The following is a 17,915-nucleotide window of genomic DNA, read 5'->3' on the forward strand; positions in this document are numbered from 1 at the left end:
TTGAGTAATTCCTCGGTTTCCTTCTGTTCTGCAGATCTTCCTGCAGCACGACAATGCTGGGTGGATTGTGGTTCCACCAATGATTTTGCTTTGAGCAACCATTTATTTAAGGTCTTCTTTACTTCACTTGCCTTTGCCATAGGCGTCACCTTTGCTTTCTTGTCTGCCGCTGCTTTAGATGGCATGATTAAACTGAAATTAATATTAAAATGCAAGAAACAAAATAGTCTGGATTAAAATGCATTAATTCAAAGCCCAGCCTCTCCTTAGGCTGAAATTCCACAAGAGTCTAGGTGCTAATATTGCTGCACCTGCAAAGATGTCCTCACAGAATTGTACAAGTGCTTTTTCCATGAATCTTTGTGATTAGCTATGAGCTCTCTACATCTGACCAGTAATATGAATGGTCCTAACCAAAATGGCCAACTAATCATGCTGACTCTCCCATCATGGCCACCTATGGATAATCTCAGGGAGCTTTCCAATTTGGCCACCACATGAGGCATATTCTAAAATTAAGAATTTCAGAAAGTATCAATGAAACAGAATGACACAATAAAAGCAAGGACCTTTCTGATTTGGTTATTTGGCTACCCCACTCAAAAAAAAAAAAAAGAAGACAACCTTAAGAATGATCCCATATGATCCACCAAGATACAATATTCAAATACATGCTAGAATTCAATAATGTCCCCAAGCACCATTTTTGGTTACCATTATAGACCCCTAATTGGGTCCCTGCAAAATTCTATTTGGATGTTCCTTATACAGGCAATGGCCCAATGTAATTTGCTGAGTTATGAACCTGCACGCCCTCCACCAGTGCATCCATTTGGTCACAAAACCCACATTGCAAAGAAAAGAAAGTTCTCTCACTTCAGCACTGGCCCTACTCCATTATTGTGTTGCGACTGGAAGAGTCAGCACATTTACGCCTTTCTCCCCATACGGTGAGGAAGCCTTCTTTTCCTGACAAAACCTCCCCATCCTCCCTCAGCAGTTTTGCTTCTTTATGTTCTTTATATTTACCATCAAGTCTGGTAGTATGAGGGTGGAAGAGTGGAAGCCTCAGTTTGGCAACTGCTGCCTCTCCTTGCACAGCTGTGACTCATACTAGTGCCGTCAGAGAGACTCCCCATTCCATCTACTCACTGCCAACAGGCTTTTACTGCAAGAACTATTGAACTGGTATTGGACCAATGCGGAGGGGAGCAACTGCATGAGTAAAAATCTGTGCCATCAAAGTCGCTCAGGTGGGGGAAAAAAGGCCGAGGGTAGGACAATGGCTGTATAAATGGCCATGGCAATTAACCCTCCCTACACAACTCTCTCCCCATTAGTCCTTCCCCCCCCCCCCCCCACCATTGCTTGTTACCATCCCTACTTTCTCTCTGCTTTCCCCTCCTACCTCCCCTCCCATTAGAGACCACATTCTGGGAGGGCCATAGCATTGTCCGTGTTGTGGCCTCTTCCCCGATAAAGGAGGGGCTTAGCTTCTTAAAAGTCACTGAAAAGACAATAGCAGATGGTGCATCCCAGTCAAAAAAAAAAAAAAGGTGAAGTCCTGATAATTGATAGTTCTCTTCCTTCATTTGATATCCATGGCATCGTGGGTTTGGGGATACAAGTTCAAAGATGAGATACATGTCAAAACATATTAATGTTCATATATCTAAACATTGAGGAGGGGGTGGGGGTCAATATTCAGCAGCATTTATCTGGATAAGTCACAAATTATCTGGGTAAATGCTCACTTTTCAATATTTCATCCATTTAACCAGGCTAAAATTCATCCGGATTTTGTAAGGGTTTCCAGGGCAGATAATTTATCCGGTTAACTTCATTCGTGCCATACAGTAGTCCTGCACTACTGAATATTCCTCCAAAGTTAGCCAAATAAGTTTATCCGACTAACTTTACAATCTGACCAAGTTACTTACTGAATGTTAAAAGTCACCTTGATTGTTTGTAATGGGGGGTGTCTATGAAATAAAGTTGATGATGATGAAGAACAAGCTGATTCATCCATTAACCGTCTTGGACATCATCTGCTAATCCATTATTATTATTATTATTATTATTATTATTTTTAATGCACATAAAATCCAGACATGGCAAATACCTTATTTAACACACTGGCTAAACTGTGATTATATAGTTTTCAATAGTGCATAAAAACTACTCAGAAAAGGTTGATTTTGTGAATCATCTCCATCATTGTTTATTTGGTTCACGTTTTTCCAGCCAAGAAGTTTAAAACATATTATAGAAATTTGAGGTTTATAGGTGACATTTATAGTCTTACAAGTGAAGAAACGAGGTGCATGATAAAATAGTATTTGTAGGTACATATGCACATAGTTATAGCAAGACAATCACATCTACTGTTTTGCTAGAAAATCCCCATAATAAAATATATCAGAATCCCTGCTACCCACAACCCTAACATTAAAGCTGCAGAATTAAAAGTGAATGCCAAATGTAGATGACAGAGAGTGGGCTCTCACTAACAGGAATAGATTGATTTAATTTTTGGTCATTGTATGGCACCCCACACTTTACAATAACGGTCCACAGTAAGGTGAAGACCCTCCGTCCTCCTTGACCTGTTTTCTGCTTTTGACACTGTTGATCGTCTACTCCTTGAGATGCTCTACTTGATTAGATTTTGAGACTCTGCTCTGTCCCGGTTTTCTTTTTACCTCTCCTACCACACCTTTACTATATCGTTTAGTGCTGCATCTGCCATCACTATTCCACCATCAGTCGGTGTCCTCAAGGCTTCATCGTGGGCCCGCTTCTCTTTTCTCTCTACACTTCTTTCTCCTCCCATGGCTTTCAGTACCACTTTTATGTTGATGACTCCCAAATCGACCTCTGCGGACCAGAGATTTCACTACAAATCCAGTCCCAAATCTCAGCCTGCTTGTCTGACATTGCCACTTGGATGTCACGCTGCCACTGTAAACTTAACATAACCAAGATGGAACTTCTTGTCTTCCCCCCAAAACTGCTTCCCCCCTTTCCTATGTTTCTGCTCCCTATCACTTGAGGTCACCTCTCTACATACATACTAAACATTGATTATGCATGTCGTTTCTGCCTCTGTCTCTTCCTTTCTGAACATGCTACCAAAACACTCATTCACTCTCTTATCTCCTGCAACTTGCTTTTTGTGGCCCTCCCACTGAATCATCTTTCTCCAAGGCAATCTATTCAGAATTCAGCTGCACAACTTATCTTCCTTTAGCGTCACTATGCCTATGTAACCTGTCTTCTCAAGTCATTGCATTGGCGCCCCATCCTCTTCCACATATGGCTCAAGCTTCTCTTACTTGCCTACAAATGCCCGCACTCTGCAGCTCCTCCTAGCCTACACCCTTCCTCATGAACTCCGTTCATCAGACAAATTGCTCTTATCTGTGCCCTTCTCCTCCATTGCCGAATCCCAACTCTGCGCTATTCACCTTGCGGTGCCTGGAACAGCCTTCCTGAGTTGGTGCATCAGGCTCTCCTCTCTGGCCATATTCAAATCACCATTTTGAGGCTGCTTTTAATTCCCAACCACTTCTCTATAATAAGTACACATTCTGTAGATTCTGGTTTGTCATGTATTTTGTCTTGAGTAGATTGTAAGCTCTGTGGAGCAGGGACTGTCTCAGTGTGTACAACGCTGCGTGTATCTAGTAGTGCTTTAGAAATGATAAATAGTAGTAGCAGTAGAATATGACAATGCAAAGTATTTTGAATGGTATAAAGTGAAAGGGGAAACCTGAGCAGAAACAAAGAGAAAACTAGGATTTTGTTACGTGAGAATTGTGTTTTCTTGTTCGTAAGTGCTGATATAGGTTTGAAATATTGTGCTTTTCCCTTACAGTGATTTTCAGAGTGGCAGCCACTCCAAATCACAGTTTAAACCAATAATAGATGAAAGGAGATCACAGTCTAGATCAACATCAGAAGACTTTAAGAACAGTAATAAATCACTGTCTAATTCAGCATTTGATAAATCACAATCTAAATCGGCATCTGATAAATCGCAGTTGAAATCAGCATCTGAAGAGAAGAGCTCCGAAAAAGCAAAGCCTATACCACCACCAGGTGAGCAGATTTTTTTTCCATCATTGTCTATTTGCCTTTTTTTTATGTCCTAGGGCACCAGATCAAGCAACCGCTGACTTGACTCTAACATCTTTTTTTCTTGGCCAGAGGCCCCTGCAATCACTAAGTGTCCCCATTGTGCAATGGCTGGGTCTCCCTCCCCTTCCCCCCAAACCCCAGGGGCTGCGAATGCTGTCAGACCAGACCCGGAAATCAATGGCAGGCCCTCTCCAGGGCAGTGCACAGCTCTGCCACCGAGCCTCGGAAACGTTTGACGTTGGGGGAGTGCGGGAGCGCACTGTGGCCTTTAATGATGCTTGCCCAGCCGTGCCTACGAACCCGTCCACCTGTAGCTGGGAAGCTGGTAGTGTTCATTTAGAATAATGTAAACAAGTTTCAGGGCTTCCATTTTATTTCTAAATTATTGTTTTTGAATGGAGAGCTCCATTGTGCAACTTTATGCAAAATTCAGCTCTTGGCTAGTTACGAAAAAGACCGACTGTCCATGTGAAAGTGCTTTGTGCTGCAGTGCTTTTAAGGAGTTGGTTAGATTGCATGACCATGAAATCCAACCTTCTTCTCGTTGTCTAACAGTAACAAGCATGCGACGCGTTCTGCTCGCAGTCAAAACTGAGGTTGGGCGGTGATCCTTGCTACAGCCTGTTCTCATGGTGGGGAGTGGGAGAGAGTCTAAAGCACTTAGAAAATAGAATCAAATTCCTTAACGTTTCATAATTATTAGATTTGTTTTAAGCTGTGACCTTTCAAGATTTACATTTTTTTTCCATTTCATTTTTCAGACGTAACTATAAGAACTAAAACGATTGTGGAAGAAATAGTGGATGGGAAGGTTATCTCATCTCAGACAAAGCAAACAGAAGAGAAGCGAAACAAGAAACTGTGAGAAGGCTAATCCAGGCTCAGCTCTTCTGAAGGCCTGAACCAAAAGCTAATGTTCACCAGCCTGAGATCTTTAGCACGATGTGTTTCTGTACCATGTTACACTAACAGCCAACACCTGCTGCTCCCTTCTCTAATAAAATTTCTTCTGAGGTAAGCTACTCTGTGCCACTCATTTTTTTAAAACAGCCTCCACCTTGCACCAAAGAATTTAAAAATAAGGCAGTGTAACAGTTTATAAAATGGAAGCCAAATAGTAACATCAGGGCATGCTAGAGATAAAGTTACTCGATGGAATGAATGACAGTTTTATGGAGCAAATGGTTCAGGAACTGACGAGAGAGGGAGCAATTTTAGATCTAATGCGCACTGCGCAGTGCAGTATAAGATTAGGTGAGAGAGGTAACGGTGGTGTGGGCCGCTTGGCAATAGTGATCATAACATGATCAAATTTGACTTAATGACTGGAAGGGGGACAATAAGTAAATCTACAGCTCTAACACTAAACTTTCAAAAGGGAAACTTTGATAAAATGAGAAAAATAGTTAGAAAAAACCCCTGAAATGTGCAGCTACAAAGGTTAAGAATATGCAAAAGGTGTGGACATTGTTAAAAAATACCATCCTAGAAACACAGTCCAGATGTATTCCACACATTAAGAAAGGTGGAAGGAAGGCCAAACAATTGCTGGCATGGTTAAAAGATGAGGTGAAAGAGGCTATTTTAACGAAAAGATCTTCATTCAAAAATTGAAAGAAGGATCCATCAGAAGAAAATAAGATAAAGCATAAGCATTGGCAAGTTAAGTGTAAAACATTGTTAAGACAGGCGAAGAGAGAATTTGAAAAGTTAGCCGTAGAGGCCAGTAAAAACTTTAAAAAATATATCCGAAGAAGAAAGCCTACGAGGGAGTTAGTTGGACCATTAGATGATAGAGGGGTTAAAGGGGCACTTAGAGAAGATAAGGCCATTGTGGAAAGTCTAAACACATTCTTTGCTTCTGTGTTTACTGAAGAGGATGTTGGGGAGATACCAGTTTCGGAGAAGGTTTTCAAGAGTAATGATTCAGATAAACTGAATCAAATCATGGTGAGTCTGGAAGATGTGGTAGGCCAGACTGACAAACTGAAGAGTAGTAAATCACCTGGACTGGATGGTATACACCCAGGGTTCTGAAAGAAGTAAAAAATGAAATTTCAGACCTATTACAATTAATTTGTAACCTACCGATAAAATCATCCCTTGTACTTGAAGTCTGGAAGGTGGTCAATGTAACACTGATGTTTAAAAAGGGCTCCAGGGGAGATCTGGGAAACTACAGACTGGTGAGCCTGACTTCAGTGCTGGGAAAAATTGTGGAAACTGATATAAAGAATAAAATCACAGAACATTTAGATAGACATGATTTAATGGGACACAGCCAACATGGATTTACCCAAGGGAAGTCTTGCCTCATAAATCTCCTACAGTTTTTTGAAGGGGTAAATAAACATGTGGACAAAGGTGAACTGGAATATGTGATATATTTGAATTTTCAAAGGCATTCGAAAAAGTCCCTCATGAAAGGCTTCTAAGAAAAATAAAAGTCATGGATAGGAGGCAATGTCCTTTTGTAGATTACAAACTGGTTCAAAGACAGGAATCAGAGAGTAGGATTAAATGGTCTGTTTTCAAGGTGGAAAAAAGTAAACAGTGGAGTGCCTCAGGGATCTGTATTTGGACCGCTGCTTTTTAATATATTTATAAATGATCTGGAAAGAGGTATGACTAGTGAGGTTATCAAATCTGCTGATAATACAAAATTATTCAGAGTAGTTAAATCTCAAGCAGATTGTGATAAACTGCAGGAGGACCTTGTGAGGTTGGAAGATTGAGCATCCAAATGGGAGATGAAATTTAATATGGACAAGTGCAAGGTGATGCATAATAGGGAAAAATAGCCCATGCTATAGTTACACAATGTTAGGTTCCATATTCCCATCCAGGAAAGAGATCTAGGCGTCATAGTGGATAACACATTGAAATCGTCGGTGCAGTGTGCTGCAGCAGTCAAAAAAGCAAACAGAATGTTAGGAATTATTAGGAAGGGAATGGCGAATAAAACGGTGGATGTCATAATGCCTCTGTATCGCTCCTTGGTGAGACTGCACCTTGAATATTGTTTGCAAATCTGGTTGCTACATCTCGAAAAAGATATAATTGTGATGGAAAAGGTACAGAGAAGGGCGACCAAAAGGATAAAGGGGATGGAACAGCTCCCTTATGAGGAAAGGCTAATGAGGTTAGGGCTGTTCAGCTTGGAGAAGAGACGGCTGAGGGGGATATGATAGAGATGTTTAAGATCATGAGAGGTCTTGAACGGGTAGATGTGAATCGGTTATTTACTGTCTCAGACAATAAAAGGACTAGGGGACACTCCATGAAGTTAGCAGCTCATTTAAAACAAATCGGAGAAAATTCTTTTTCACTCAGCGCATAGTTAAGCTCTGCAATTCATTGCCAGAGAATGTGTTTATGGCAGTTAGTGTAACTGGGTTTAAAAAAGGTTTGGATACGTTCCTAGAGGAGAACACCATAAATGTTATTAATCAATAAGGAATAGTAGCTTGAGATCTATTTAATGTTTGGGATCCTGGCAGGTACTTGGGACCTGGCTTGGCCTCTGTTGGAAACAGGATACTGGGCTTGATGGACCCTTGGTCTGACCCAGTATGGCAACATCTTATGTTCTTATAGTACAATTGTAAACATTAACATAAGGAAATATTTCTTCACGGAAAGGTGCTGAATGCATGTAATGCCCTTCCAGGGGAGGTAGTACAGACTGAAGAGGCAAAATTTTAGTTTTGTTTGAATATTCATTTCATAGGTCACCTAACTTCATTTGGTTTGTAATAAATGAAAAATATTTTTTGTTTATTTGTTTCATCAGTTTTTTATTTTCCATTGAAGTCAATGGAGGAAGCGATCCTTAGGCCCCATTGACTTCACTGGCCCTGAGACTGAATTCCGGAACTGAGGCTAGACCTGGAGCTGGTGCCCAATCCAAGGCTGGATCCCATTGGTGAAGTCTAAGCCTGATGCCTGCTCCCGCCATCAAAGTCTAGGCCTAGGCCCACAGCCGGGAGCTGTTACCTAGGTCCAGGCCAGGGCCAGGTTGAAGCTGGGTACTGCTGCTCAGGCCCAGGCCTGATGATGGGGCCTGGCCTCAGGCTAGTCCTGTTACTAGGTCCCATTGCTGAGGCCGAAAGCTGCTCCAGTAATTTATAACCTGCGTGCATGGGATGTACGCAGGTTATACACATGCGTAAATATACCCAGGAACGTGCATCTGCATGCAAAAATCTTTGAATACATTTTTGTACTTATCCAGATACATTCTGAGTTATCTGGCTAGGTAACGACAAAGCTAGTTCTTAGCCTGCTAATTCTTAAAATGCTGCTTATCCTGCTAAGTCTGCTTTTACATGTGTAAGTCAGGAGATTTTCTAACATGTACGCGGCAATGAAATTACCAGTTTTACCAGTTAGTCTATGGGTTTGCCCAGTCCATCTGCAGGTCATTCAGACCCTCTTCACCCTGAAGTCCCCCCATCTCACCAAGACTCCCCTCCAATTTCTGGAGGGTAATTTTAAGCTAGTTCTGGCTATTTTGAGATATCCCTCCCCCTTCCTGTTTTGAAAAGGAAAAAGAAGCGACTATGCTAGGGGTATCTGCAGACTGGCAAAATGTAAAAATGGAGATCATGTGTGCATCTTATATAAAATGACATTTTTATGATGCGAGGAAGAATTCAGAGACTTTTTTCTCTTACCTCACTTCAGGCACCTGATGAGATGGACTCTGTCCTCGAAAGCTCCGACGGAGCGCACTGTTAGCCGGCATTTGGACACGTGTTTTAGACACGCTAGCTTTACCCCTTATTCAGTAAAAACTGCTTTTCTGTGCACCCTTCGACTTAATATCATGGCGATATTAAGTCGGAGGTCCCGAAGAGTAAAAAAAAGTAAAAAAGAAAAAAAAAATTGAAGTCGGCCGGCGGCTGTCGGGTCAAAAACCGGATGCTCAATTTTGCCGGCGTCCGATTTCCGAGCCCATGGCTGTCAGCAGGCTCAAGAACCGATGCCGGCAAAATTGAGCGTTGGCTGTCAAACCCGCTGACAGCCGCCGCTTCTGTCAGAAAAGAGGCGCTAGGGACGCGCTAGCGTCCCTAGCACCTCTTTTTACCGCCGGGCCTAATTTAAATAAATTAAGTTACTGAATCGCGTGCCAGGAGAGCAGGCGTTCGCCCGCTCTCCCGCATTTGTACTGTATCGGCCCGTAAATTAGTTAAGTCCATAAGGTGCCACCCACCTCGTATCATTTTTCTACACCAGGCTCACGTGACTATCTCTATGAATATTTTCCCTTAAGACAGTAAACTTCAAAAATTGTTCTGTCCTGTGGGTAGAAGGAGCATGTCACGTTCCATGACAGGTCGTACTTTTAAGAAAGAAATGTACTGTAACTTTCAGGAAGGCTGAAGTTGCAGTCATGGTTCAAGTCAAAACCTGTTTAGTAAGAGAGAAAGCCAGAGGCAGGGGGGAGGGATAGGGATGAAAAAGTTATCATAGATAGATTATGGAAGAGTGAATCACCATACAGATTTCGTTTCTGCTACTTTTGGGGTATATAGCTATATATACTCAGATGACTGTTCTGCTACTATGATACTGTATTATGCTTATTTGTTTCATCAATATCTGTGATATCTATGGTTCACTGTATACTTTGTTTTGATGAATAAAATTTTAAATATGAAAAAAAAGTAAGAGAGAACCCCCCCACGGGATGAGAGCTGTAACGCCTGACGGGAACTCGAAGTAGTGAGCAAAGTGCAGAGTTAGAACAATCAGCATGCAGTGTATTTAGCACTAGTACAACACACACCAGCAGAATCCAGTTCTTGCACTGGGACTGTACAAATTTACTGTATATTTATATTCTGTCTATATATAAAATCCCCTTTCTTGATTCTCTCAAGAAAGGATGTTGGAATTCTTTATCATTGGGGGAAAAATAAACTTCCAGACCCTACTGGTGAAACAAAAGGCAAAAGAAACTTCAGACTTCTCTGGAATAAGTCACAGCCACACAGTGCAATTTGTTTTCCGGCAGGAATGATGAGATTCAGAAAGCTGTTACAGAAGGCAAAGATTTACAGTACATGTCCATCCAATGAGCTACTATCTAAATGTAAACTCGGTTTGTCCTTCTGCATGACACAATGTCAGAGTAGTCTTTACAGTTTGCTGGTTAATATCCGGCTAATTTTAAGACAGTCGGACATGTTCAGCAGCTGGTGAAGACGGGAGACCCTCCAGCGTGTAAGGGAAGAGCATGCTATAGCTTTAAAACCTGCGGCTCCTAGGCCCTGCATGGTAAGATGACTGACTTGAGATACTACAACATGTCCCAGCATCTGCCAGTAGCAAGAGCTCCACCGTGTGACACGTTCTGCACATTCCTAGGATGGCGGCTAAGCCGCTCAATCACGGAGTTTCTGACAGCCCACGGCTCTCTACCTCCGAGGGCTTCTGCCGGGGTGTGGTGCTTGCAAGGCTTACCTGTGCTCCTTCTCAGGCTGTGAACAATACATTATCAGCTGTCATGCTAACGTACACGCAAGATCACGGAGGCAGTAAATGGCAACTGCGCCCGCGCGCCCGCTCTTTGTGCAGGCAACAGAGGGGGAGAAACGGGGTGCGAAGCCTGGAAAAGGGAATGCACAGGCATCGTTTTCACACCAGGGGAGGCCTGCTGGTCCCGTAGCTGTGGGACCGTAGTGTGTGGGAGGTGGGACCTGCACCCCTTTTTATCTGCCTGTAAGGAGGGCATTGTACCTGTTAGGGCCGGGAACAGATCTTTTTTTTCATTTCGTTTTGCTTGTGATTTGTTTCATTTTTTTTAAATTTAAAAATGAAAAAAAAAAGAGAAATAAACAACAAAGAAAATTAAAAAACAAAACAAAACAATAATAATGTCAGGCCAGGTTGAAAAATAAAAAAAAATCCTTGTTCCCCTCCCCATCTGATTCCCCCTTACCCCACACCAAATCCTCTTACTGTACTGGTTTTATTATTCATGGGACAGAGGCAATCCCCAGATACTCCTGCCCCACTGGTACTCACTTAGAAATAGCTCCAGCAGACTGAGGCTGAGACTTTTGCGAGATATTCCATGCACAATGGGACTGGACTCAGTCTGCCGGTACCATTTCTAAGCATATTACTGCTGGGCAGGAGCAACTGGACATCCCTCCTGCCCCATGAATAAAGAACAGCATAGTAAGTGGGTTTGTAGGGGATGGGGGGCCTTCAGATGGGAGGCCTGGGAGGGACTGGTCTATTTGGCAGACTGGTGGCCTTATTTTTTCTAGAATGCAACAAACATTTGTTCATTTTTGTTTTAAAAATGAATTGAAATGAAACAGAAAATTTCATTCAAATTTCCTTTTTTTATTTCAAATGAATGCAGATCCCCAATCTATTTATGCAGGTGAATGCCATTGAAAATTGCCCAACCCACAGCAAGTCACACCAGGGACCAGAGTTAAGTAGTGTGCAAAAAAAAAAAAAGACAAAAAGACCCTACAAAATTCAGCATATTTTGCATGCACCATGAAAGTTGGCGTTCTACCAAATTTAAGAATCAAAATTACAATGAATTAGAAAGTTGCACACACAAAAAAATTTGCAAAGTTTCCACAAAGCATTTAGCTTGCACAGTTTTGAAAAGCCACAAGATTTTGGCTAAGGTAGACATTTTACTTGAGGGAAAAATCCATGCAAAAATCATTGCCCGTGATAATGGATAGTAGGTAGGGAGTGCTATGCGACTCTGGCCTTGCCTGGATGCCTTTCCCTGATGTATTGCAAAAGTACTGAAAGCTGAAAATGCCACTCGGTGTAATGCCCATATTAACTTGTTTGGCAGCTCATGACTTGGTCCTGCATGTCAGTTTCTAATGCAGTGTCTGCGGAGTTTCAGTGCAAGAGAGAGAGGCAGAAAAATAAAGTGGTATTGCCATGAGATTTGACTCATCTCCATTTCCCAACTAATGCATCAGACACCGATTTTACAACAGAGTGGGAGCATTTCAGTCAGAGTACAAAACAGATAGTTCTAAAGTATTCCCAATGAAAAAGACTGATCTTACTGGAAGACAGCATACAAGGAGTAAGCCCTAGAAACTGCATACACACTTGAGCAATGTCATGGCTTGGCTGCTTTAAAGTGGAGAAACTCTATGCACATGTAGTGTTAAGTTTACCAAAAAGACCACCTTTGATAACATCTAGGATTCTTACAATGTTAGGAGATGAAAAAGGAGCCTGAAGGCCTAGCATAATGCTGGGAGTTCAATTAAACAGGTCTCTTGTAGGAAACATCTGCTATTTCCAATCAGGTGACCATATTATACGGATTTAATGAATCCACCGAAGAGTGAATTTTCAAAACATTACCCACGTAAATAGCATGTATTTGAGCAATCCGCATTTTACAAACATCAAAAGTATGGGCTGGATTTTATGCGTGCCTGGCCAATATTCAAAGGGCCCGGACACGCACGTAAACCGCCGGGATGCGTGTAACATAGTAACATAATGACGGCAGAAAAGTACCAAAATGGTCCATCTAGTCTGCGCAGCAACCTTCCCAAGGTAATAACTGCTGCTCCATGCAGGTTACCCCCACATAAGAACATAAGAAATTGCCATACTGGGTCAGACCAAGGGTCCATCAAGCCCAGCATCCTGTTTCCAACAGTGGCCAATCCAGGCCACAAGAACCTGGCAAGTACCCACATTTCTGTAAAGGGTAGTAACTGCCACTCCGAACAGGTTACCCCCAACCTTTTATATTTATTCCCATCCTCTAGCCTTTATGGATCCACAGTGTTTATCCCACGCCCCTTTGAAATCCTTCACAGTTTTAGTCTTTACCACTTCCTCCGGAAGGGCATTCCATGCGTGTAACGTTTTGAAAATTCACTCTACAGTGGATTCATTAAATCCGTATAATATGGTCACCTGATCGGGGCAGTCCGTGGGCGGGGAGGGACGGTGCTAGAGGCACCCGGCAAGCGGCCATTTACTGCTGTGCCGGGGGATCGCACGCCGGCAGGGTGCCGGCGCACATAACTTGCTCCTGCTCAGAAGCAGGAGCAAAAGGTAGGATAACTAATTTGGGGGTATTTATTTATTTATTTATTTATTTATTTATTTAAGTTTTTTTATATACCAACATTCAAGAGGGTAGTCCCATCATGCTGGTTCACAAGAAACAGGGGTGCAATTAAATAAACTTTACAATTTGAACAATAGTGCAGAAAAGCAGTTACATGTAACAGGGAATCAATAACTTGGGGTAAGAAGGAAAGGGATGGGGATGGGGGAGGGCAGGATAGGGGAAGGGGATAGGATAGGGATGGGGGAGGGCAGGATAGGAGAAGGGGAAGGGAGGTTAGGCTAGGGGGTTGGGAATTTCCCTCCCAGGACGCTCCTTAATTGCATGTCCATGTGTGCGCGCCGGGTAGCAGTTGCATGTGGATGTGTGCGTGTGACATTTTAACAACTACCCCTAAGTGTGTAAATTCTGATTCAGGTTCACATATATGCACATAATCATGGGTGATCTAGGGGTGTTCCAGAGCGGGGCTGACAGTCATGCACTAGGTTGCTATTTTAAAAGCGACTTACTCAATTCTGGTCGCCGCATCTCAAAAAAGATATAGTTGCGATGGAGAAGGTACCGAGAAGGGCAACCAAAATGATAAAGGGGATGGAACAACCCTATAAGGAAAGGCTGAAGAGGTTAGGGCTGTTCAGCTTGGAGAAGAGACAGCTGAGGGGGGATATGATAGAGGTCTTTAAGATCATGAGAGGTCTTCAACAAGAAGATGTGAATCGGTTATTTACTCATTCAGATAATAGAAGGACTAGGGGCCACTCCATGAAGTTGGCAAGTAGCACATTTAAGACTAATCAGAGAAAATTCTTTTTCACTCAGGGGCGGATTTTAAGAGCCCTGCTCGCCTAAATCCGCCCAAATCCGGGCGGATTTAGGCGAGCAGGGCCCTGCGCGCCGGTGAGCCTATTTTACATAGGCCTACCGGCGCGCGCAGAGCCCCGGGACTCGCGTAAGTCCCGGGGTTTTCGGAGGGGGCGTGTCGGGGGCGGGACCGAGCGCAGCGCCGTTTTGGGGGCGTGTCGGGAGCGGGTCCGGGGGCGTGGTTACGGCCCGAGGCGGTCCGGGGGCGTGGCCGCGCCCTCCGGACCCGCCCCCAGGTTGCATCCCAGCGCGCTAGCGGCCCGCTGGCGCGCGGGGATTTACGCCTCCCTCCGGGAGGCGTAAATCCCCCGACAAAGGTAAGGATGGGGTTTAGACAGGGCCGGGCGGGTGGGTTAGGTAGGGGAAGGGAGGGGAAGGTGAGGGGAGGGAACGGAGGTAGGCTGCGCGGCTCGGCGCGCGCCGGCTATACAGAATCCATAGCCTTGCGCGTGCCAATCCCGGATTTTAGCGGATATGCGCGGCTCCGCGCGTATCTACTAAAATCCCGCGTACTTTTGCTGGCGCCTGATGCGCCAGCAAAAGTACGCCTATTCGCGCGGTCTGAAAATCTACCCCTCAATGCACAATTAAGCTCTGGAATTTGTTGCCAGAGGATGTGGTTAGTGGTTAGTGTAGCTGGGTTTTAAAAAGGTTTGGATAAGTTCATGGAGGAGAAGTCCATTAACTGCTATTCATCAAGTTTACTTAGGGAATTGCCTCTGCTATTAATTGCATCAGTAGCATGGGATCTTCTTAGTGTTTGGGTATTTGCCAGGTTCTTGTGGCCTGGTTTGGCCTCTGTTGGAAACAGGATGCTGGGCTTGATGGACCCTTGGTCTGACCCAGCATGACAATTTCTTATGCTCTTATGTCATTTTATACCTGCTAACTATCTAGTGTAATCGGTCTCATGAATACATCTGCTTAGTCATGGAGATCCAGATTCCCAGGACAGTACAGTTTTGCAGATATACAAATCCACTCAATCGCTCAGGTCTGGGGGGGGCAAGGCTTTGCTGGAAATTTCCTTGGTAAAGTCTGCACATCCGGAGTCCACTGGAGAGAGGGCATTTTCCATTGCAGGTCCAGTTCTATGGAACTCTTTGCCAGAGATGTCCTGCTCATTGAATGCCGTTACTCTTAAACGGGCCGATGCAGTAAAGTGTGCTCAGGCCGAGCGCACTGTTACACCCCGTTTGGCCTCACATTTTTGACGCGCTATTTTTACCCCTTATACAGTAAGGGGTAATATAGCACGTGGAAAACGCAGGGCCAACCCCCCTGAAACTGATAGTGCCTGCAACATGCAAATGCATGTTGATGGGCCTATTAGTCGTTCCCTTGCGATTCAGAAAGTAAAATGTGCGGCAAAGCCGCACATTTAACTTTTAGAAATGAACGCCTGCCAAAGGCAGGAGTTAATTTTGGCCCACCCTGGGAAAGTGTAGAGAAAAGCAGAAAAACTGCTTTTCTGTACACCGTCCAACTTAAGATCATAGCGATATTAAGTCAGAGGCCCCAAAAATAAAAAAAATTTAAAATTAAAAAAATAATTTAAAAAATCTGCCCGCGGCCCGTGGGTTAGAAGATGGACGCTCAATTTTGCCGGCATCCGTTTTCCGAGCCTGTGGCTGTCAGCGGGCTCGAGAACCGACGCCGGTAAAATTGAGCGTCAGCTGTCAAACCCACTGACAGCCGCCGCTTCTGTCAAAAAGGAGGCACTAGGGACGCGCTAGTGTCCCTAGCGCCTCCTTTTACCGAGGGCCCTCATTTACATTTTTTTTTTCTGAATCGCGCGCCCAGGAGAGCAGGCGGTCGCCGGCTCTCCCGCGGGTTTTTCTGTATCGGCCCGTTAAAGAGGAGTTGAGGACCCATTTGTTTAAGACAGCAAGTGAAGGGCTTGTCCTACTCTGATCTGGCCCACCTGCTGTTGAACCTAAAAGCAGTTTGACCTCCTGCAGGCGCCACCTGGTTTCAAATCACTGGAAGTACAGACTGTAAATGTGTTTTTCTGCTCTTAATTTTTGAGCCTTTCTATAATGTTTGTGGTATGGAGTATGTACATTTTATCCTGTAATCCACTTCAATAAGTGTGGATAATAAACTTTTAATAAATAGAAATAGATAACAGACCATAGACTTTATTGTGTAGTACTGACTGGATGGGAGGTCTGGGTGAACTAGAGGGGCTTCAGGCTGAAGAAACAGGAGGGCCTCAATGACCAGGAGAAAGACTGGACAAACTGGTGGAGTAATTGGTAAACTGGTAATTTAATTTATATGCGCATTTTTTAAAATATATGAACTTTGCGCATGTAAATCAGGTTTTATGCAAGTAAGTCCTACTTTATTTTCGCACAGAAAATATAGAGGTAGATTTTAAAAACATACGCGCGCTCGTACTTTTGTTCGCGTACCAGGCGCGAACAAAAGTACGCTGGATTTTATAAGATACGCGCTTAGCCGCGCGTATCTTATAAGGGGGCACTCCATGCTAACTTCATGGAGTGCCCCCTAGTCCTTCTATTATCCAAAAGAGTAAATAACCGAGTCACATCTACCCGTTCTAGACCTCTCATGATTTTAAACACCTCTATCATATCCCCCCTCAGTCGTCTCTTCTCCAAGCTGAAAAGTCCTAACCTCTTTAGCCTTTCCTCATAGGAAAGCTGTTTCATCCCCTTTATCATTTTGGTAGCCCTTCTCTGTACCTTCTCCATTGCAACTATATCTTTTTTGAGATTCGGCGACTAGAACTGTACACAGTATTCAAGGTGCAGTCTCACCATGGAGCGATACAGAGGCATTATGACATTTTCCGTTTTATTCACCATTCCCTTTTTAATAATTCCCAACATTCTGTTTGCTTTTTTGACTGCCGTAGCACACTGAACCGACGATTTCAATGTGTTATCCACTATGACGCCTAGATCTCTTTCTTGGGTGGTAGCTCCTAATATGGAACCTAACATTGTGTAACTATAGCTTGGGTTATTGTTCCCTATATGCATCACCTTGCACTTATCCTCATTAAATTTTATCTGCCATTTGGATGCCCAATTTTCTAGTCTCACAAGGTCTTCCTGCAATTTATCACAATCCACTTGTGATTTAACTACTCTGAATAATTTTGTATCATCTGCAAATTTGATTACCTCACTCGTCGTATTTCTTTCCAGATCATTTATAAATATATTGAAAAGTAAGGGTCCCAATACAGATCCCTGAGGCACTCCACTGCCCACTCCCTTCCACTGAGAAAATTGTCCATTTAATCCTACTCTCTGTTTTCTATCTTTTAACTAGTTCTACCGAAACTCTTCTATTAACCTCTTTTGACACCATATTCCGAGCTTTTGACTCTTATACATTTTACATCATTGTTTTCTTAGATATATCCGCAGCTTTTGATACAGTTGATCATCAGATACTTATTTCTATTCTTACATCCATAGGTATTTCAGGTCATGTATTATAATGGTTTATTTCATTTCTATCTAACCGTATTCAACAAGTTAACATAGACAATCACTCCTCTGATCCATATACTATTGCATCAGGTGTTCCCCAAGGTTCTTCTTTATCTCCTATTCTTTTTAATATCTATTTGCTACCTCTTTGCCGTACTCTTGCTTCTTTAAATGTACAGTTTAAAATTTATGCCGATGATTTACAGTTCATGAAACCCTACAGTTCTTCTTGGACACATACTTTGTCATTATTATCTTTGTACTTGACAACTATAGACACATGGTTATCTCATAACCGGTTAAAATTAAATCCAGCTAAAACTGAAATAGTCCATCTTACTTCAATATCT

General features: G+C 43.1%; 1 protein-coding gene across 1 annotated transcript in view; it reads left to right on the plus strand.

The window, feature by feature from the left end:
* Positions 1 to 5,153, plus strand: part of LOC115074014 (keratin, type I cytoskeletal 47 kDa-like) — a 30,985-nt gene extending 25,832 nt beyond the window's left edge. Inside the window, exons 7-8 of the mRNA XM_029573082.1 lie at positions 3,878 to 4,101; positions 4,902 to 5,153. Coding sequence (XP_029428942.1) covers positions 3,878 to 4,101; positions 4,902 to 5,005 — 328 coding nt within the window. The 3' untranslated portion in view covers positions 5,006 to 5,153. The remainder of the gene's footprint in view (positions 1 to 3,877; positions 4,102 to 4,901) is intronic.
* Positions 5,154 to 17,915: the final 12,762 nt, after the last annotated feature.

This window comes from Rhinatrema bivittatum, chromosome 12 (assembly GCF_901001135.1).
Source record: "Rhinatrema bivittatum chromosome 12, aRhiBiv1.1, whole genome shotgun sequence".
NCBI classification, from domain to species: Eukaryota; Metazoa; Chordata; class Amphibia; order Gymnophiona; family Rhinatrematidae; genus Rhinatrema; species Rhinatrema bivittatum.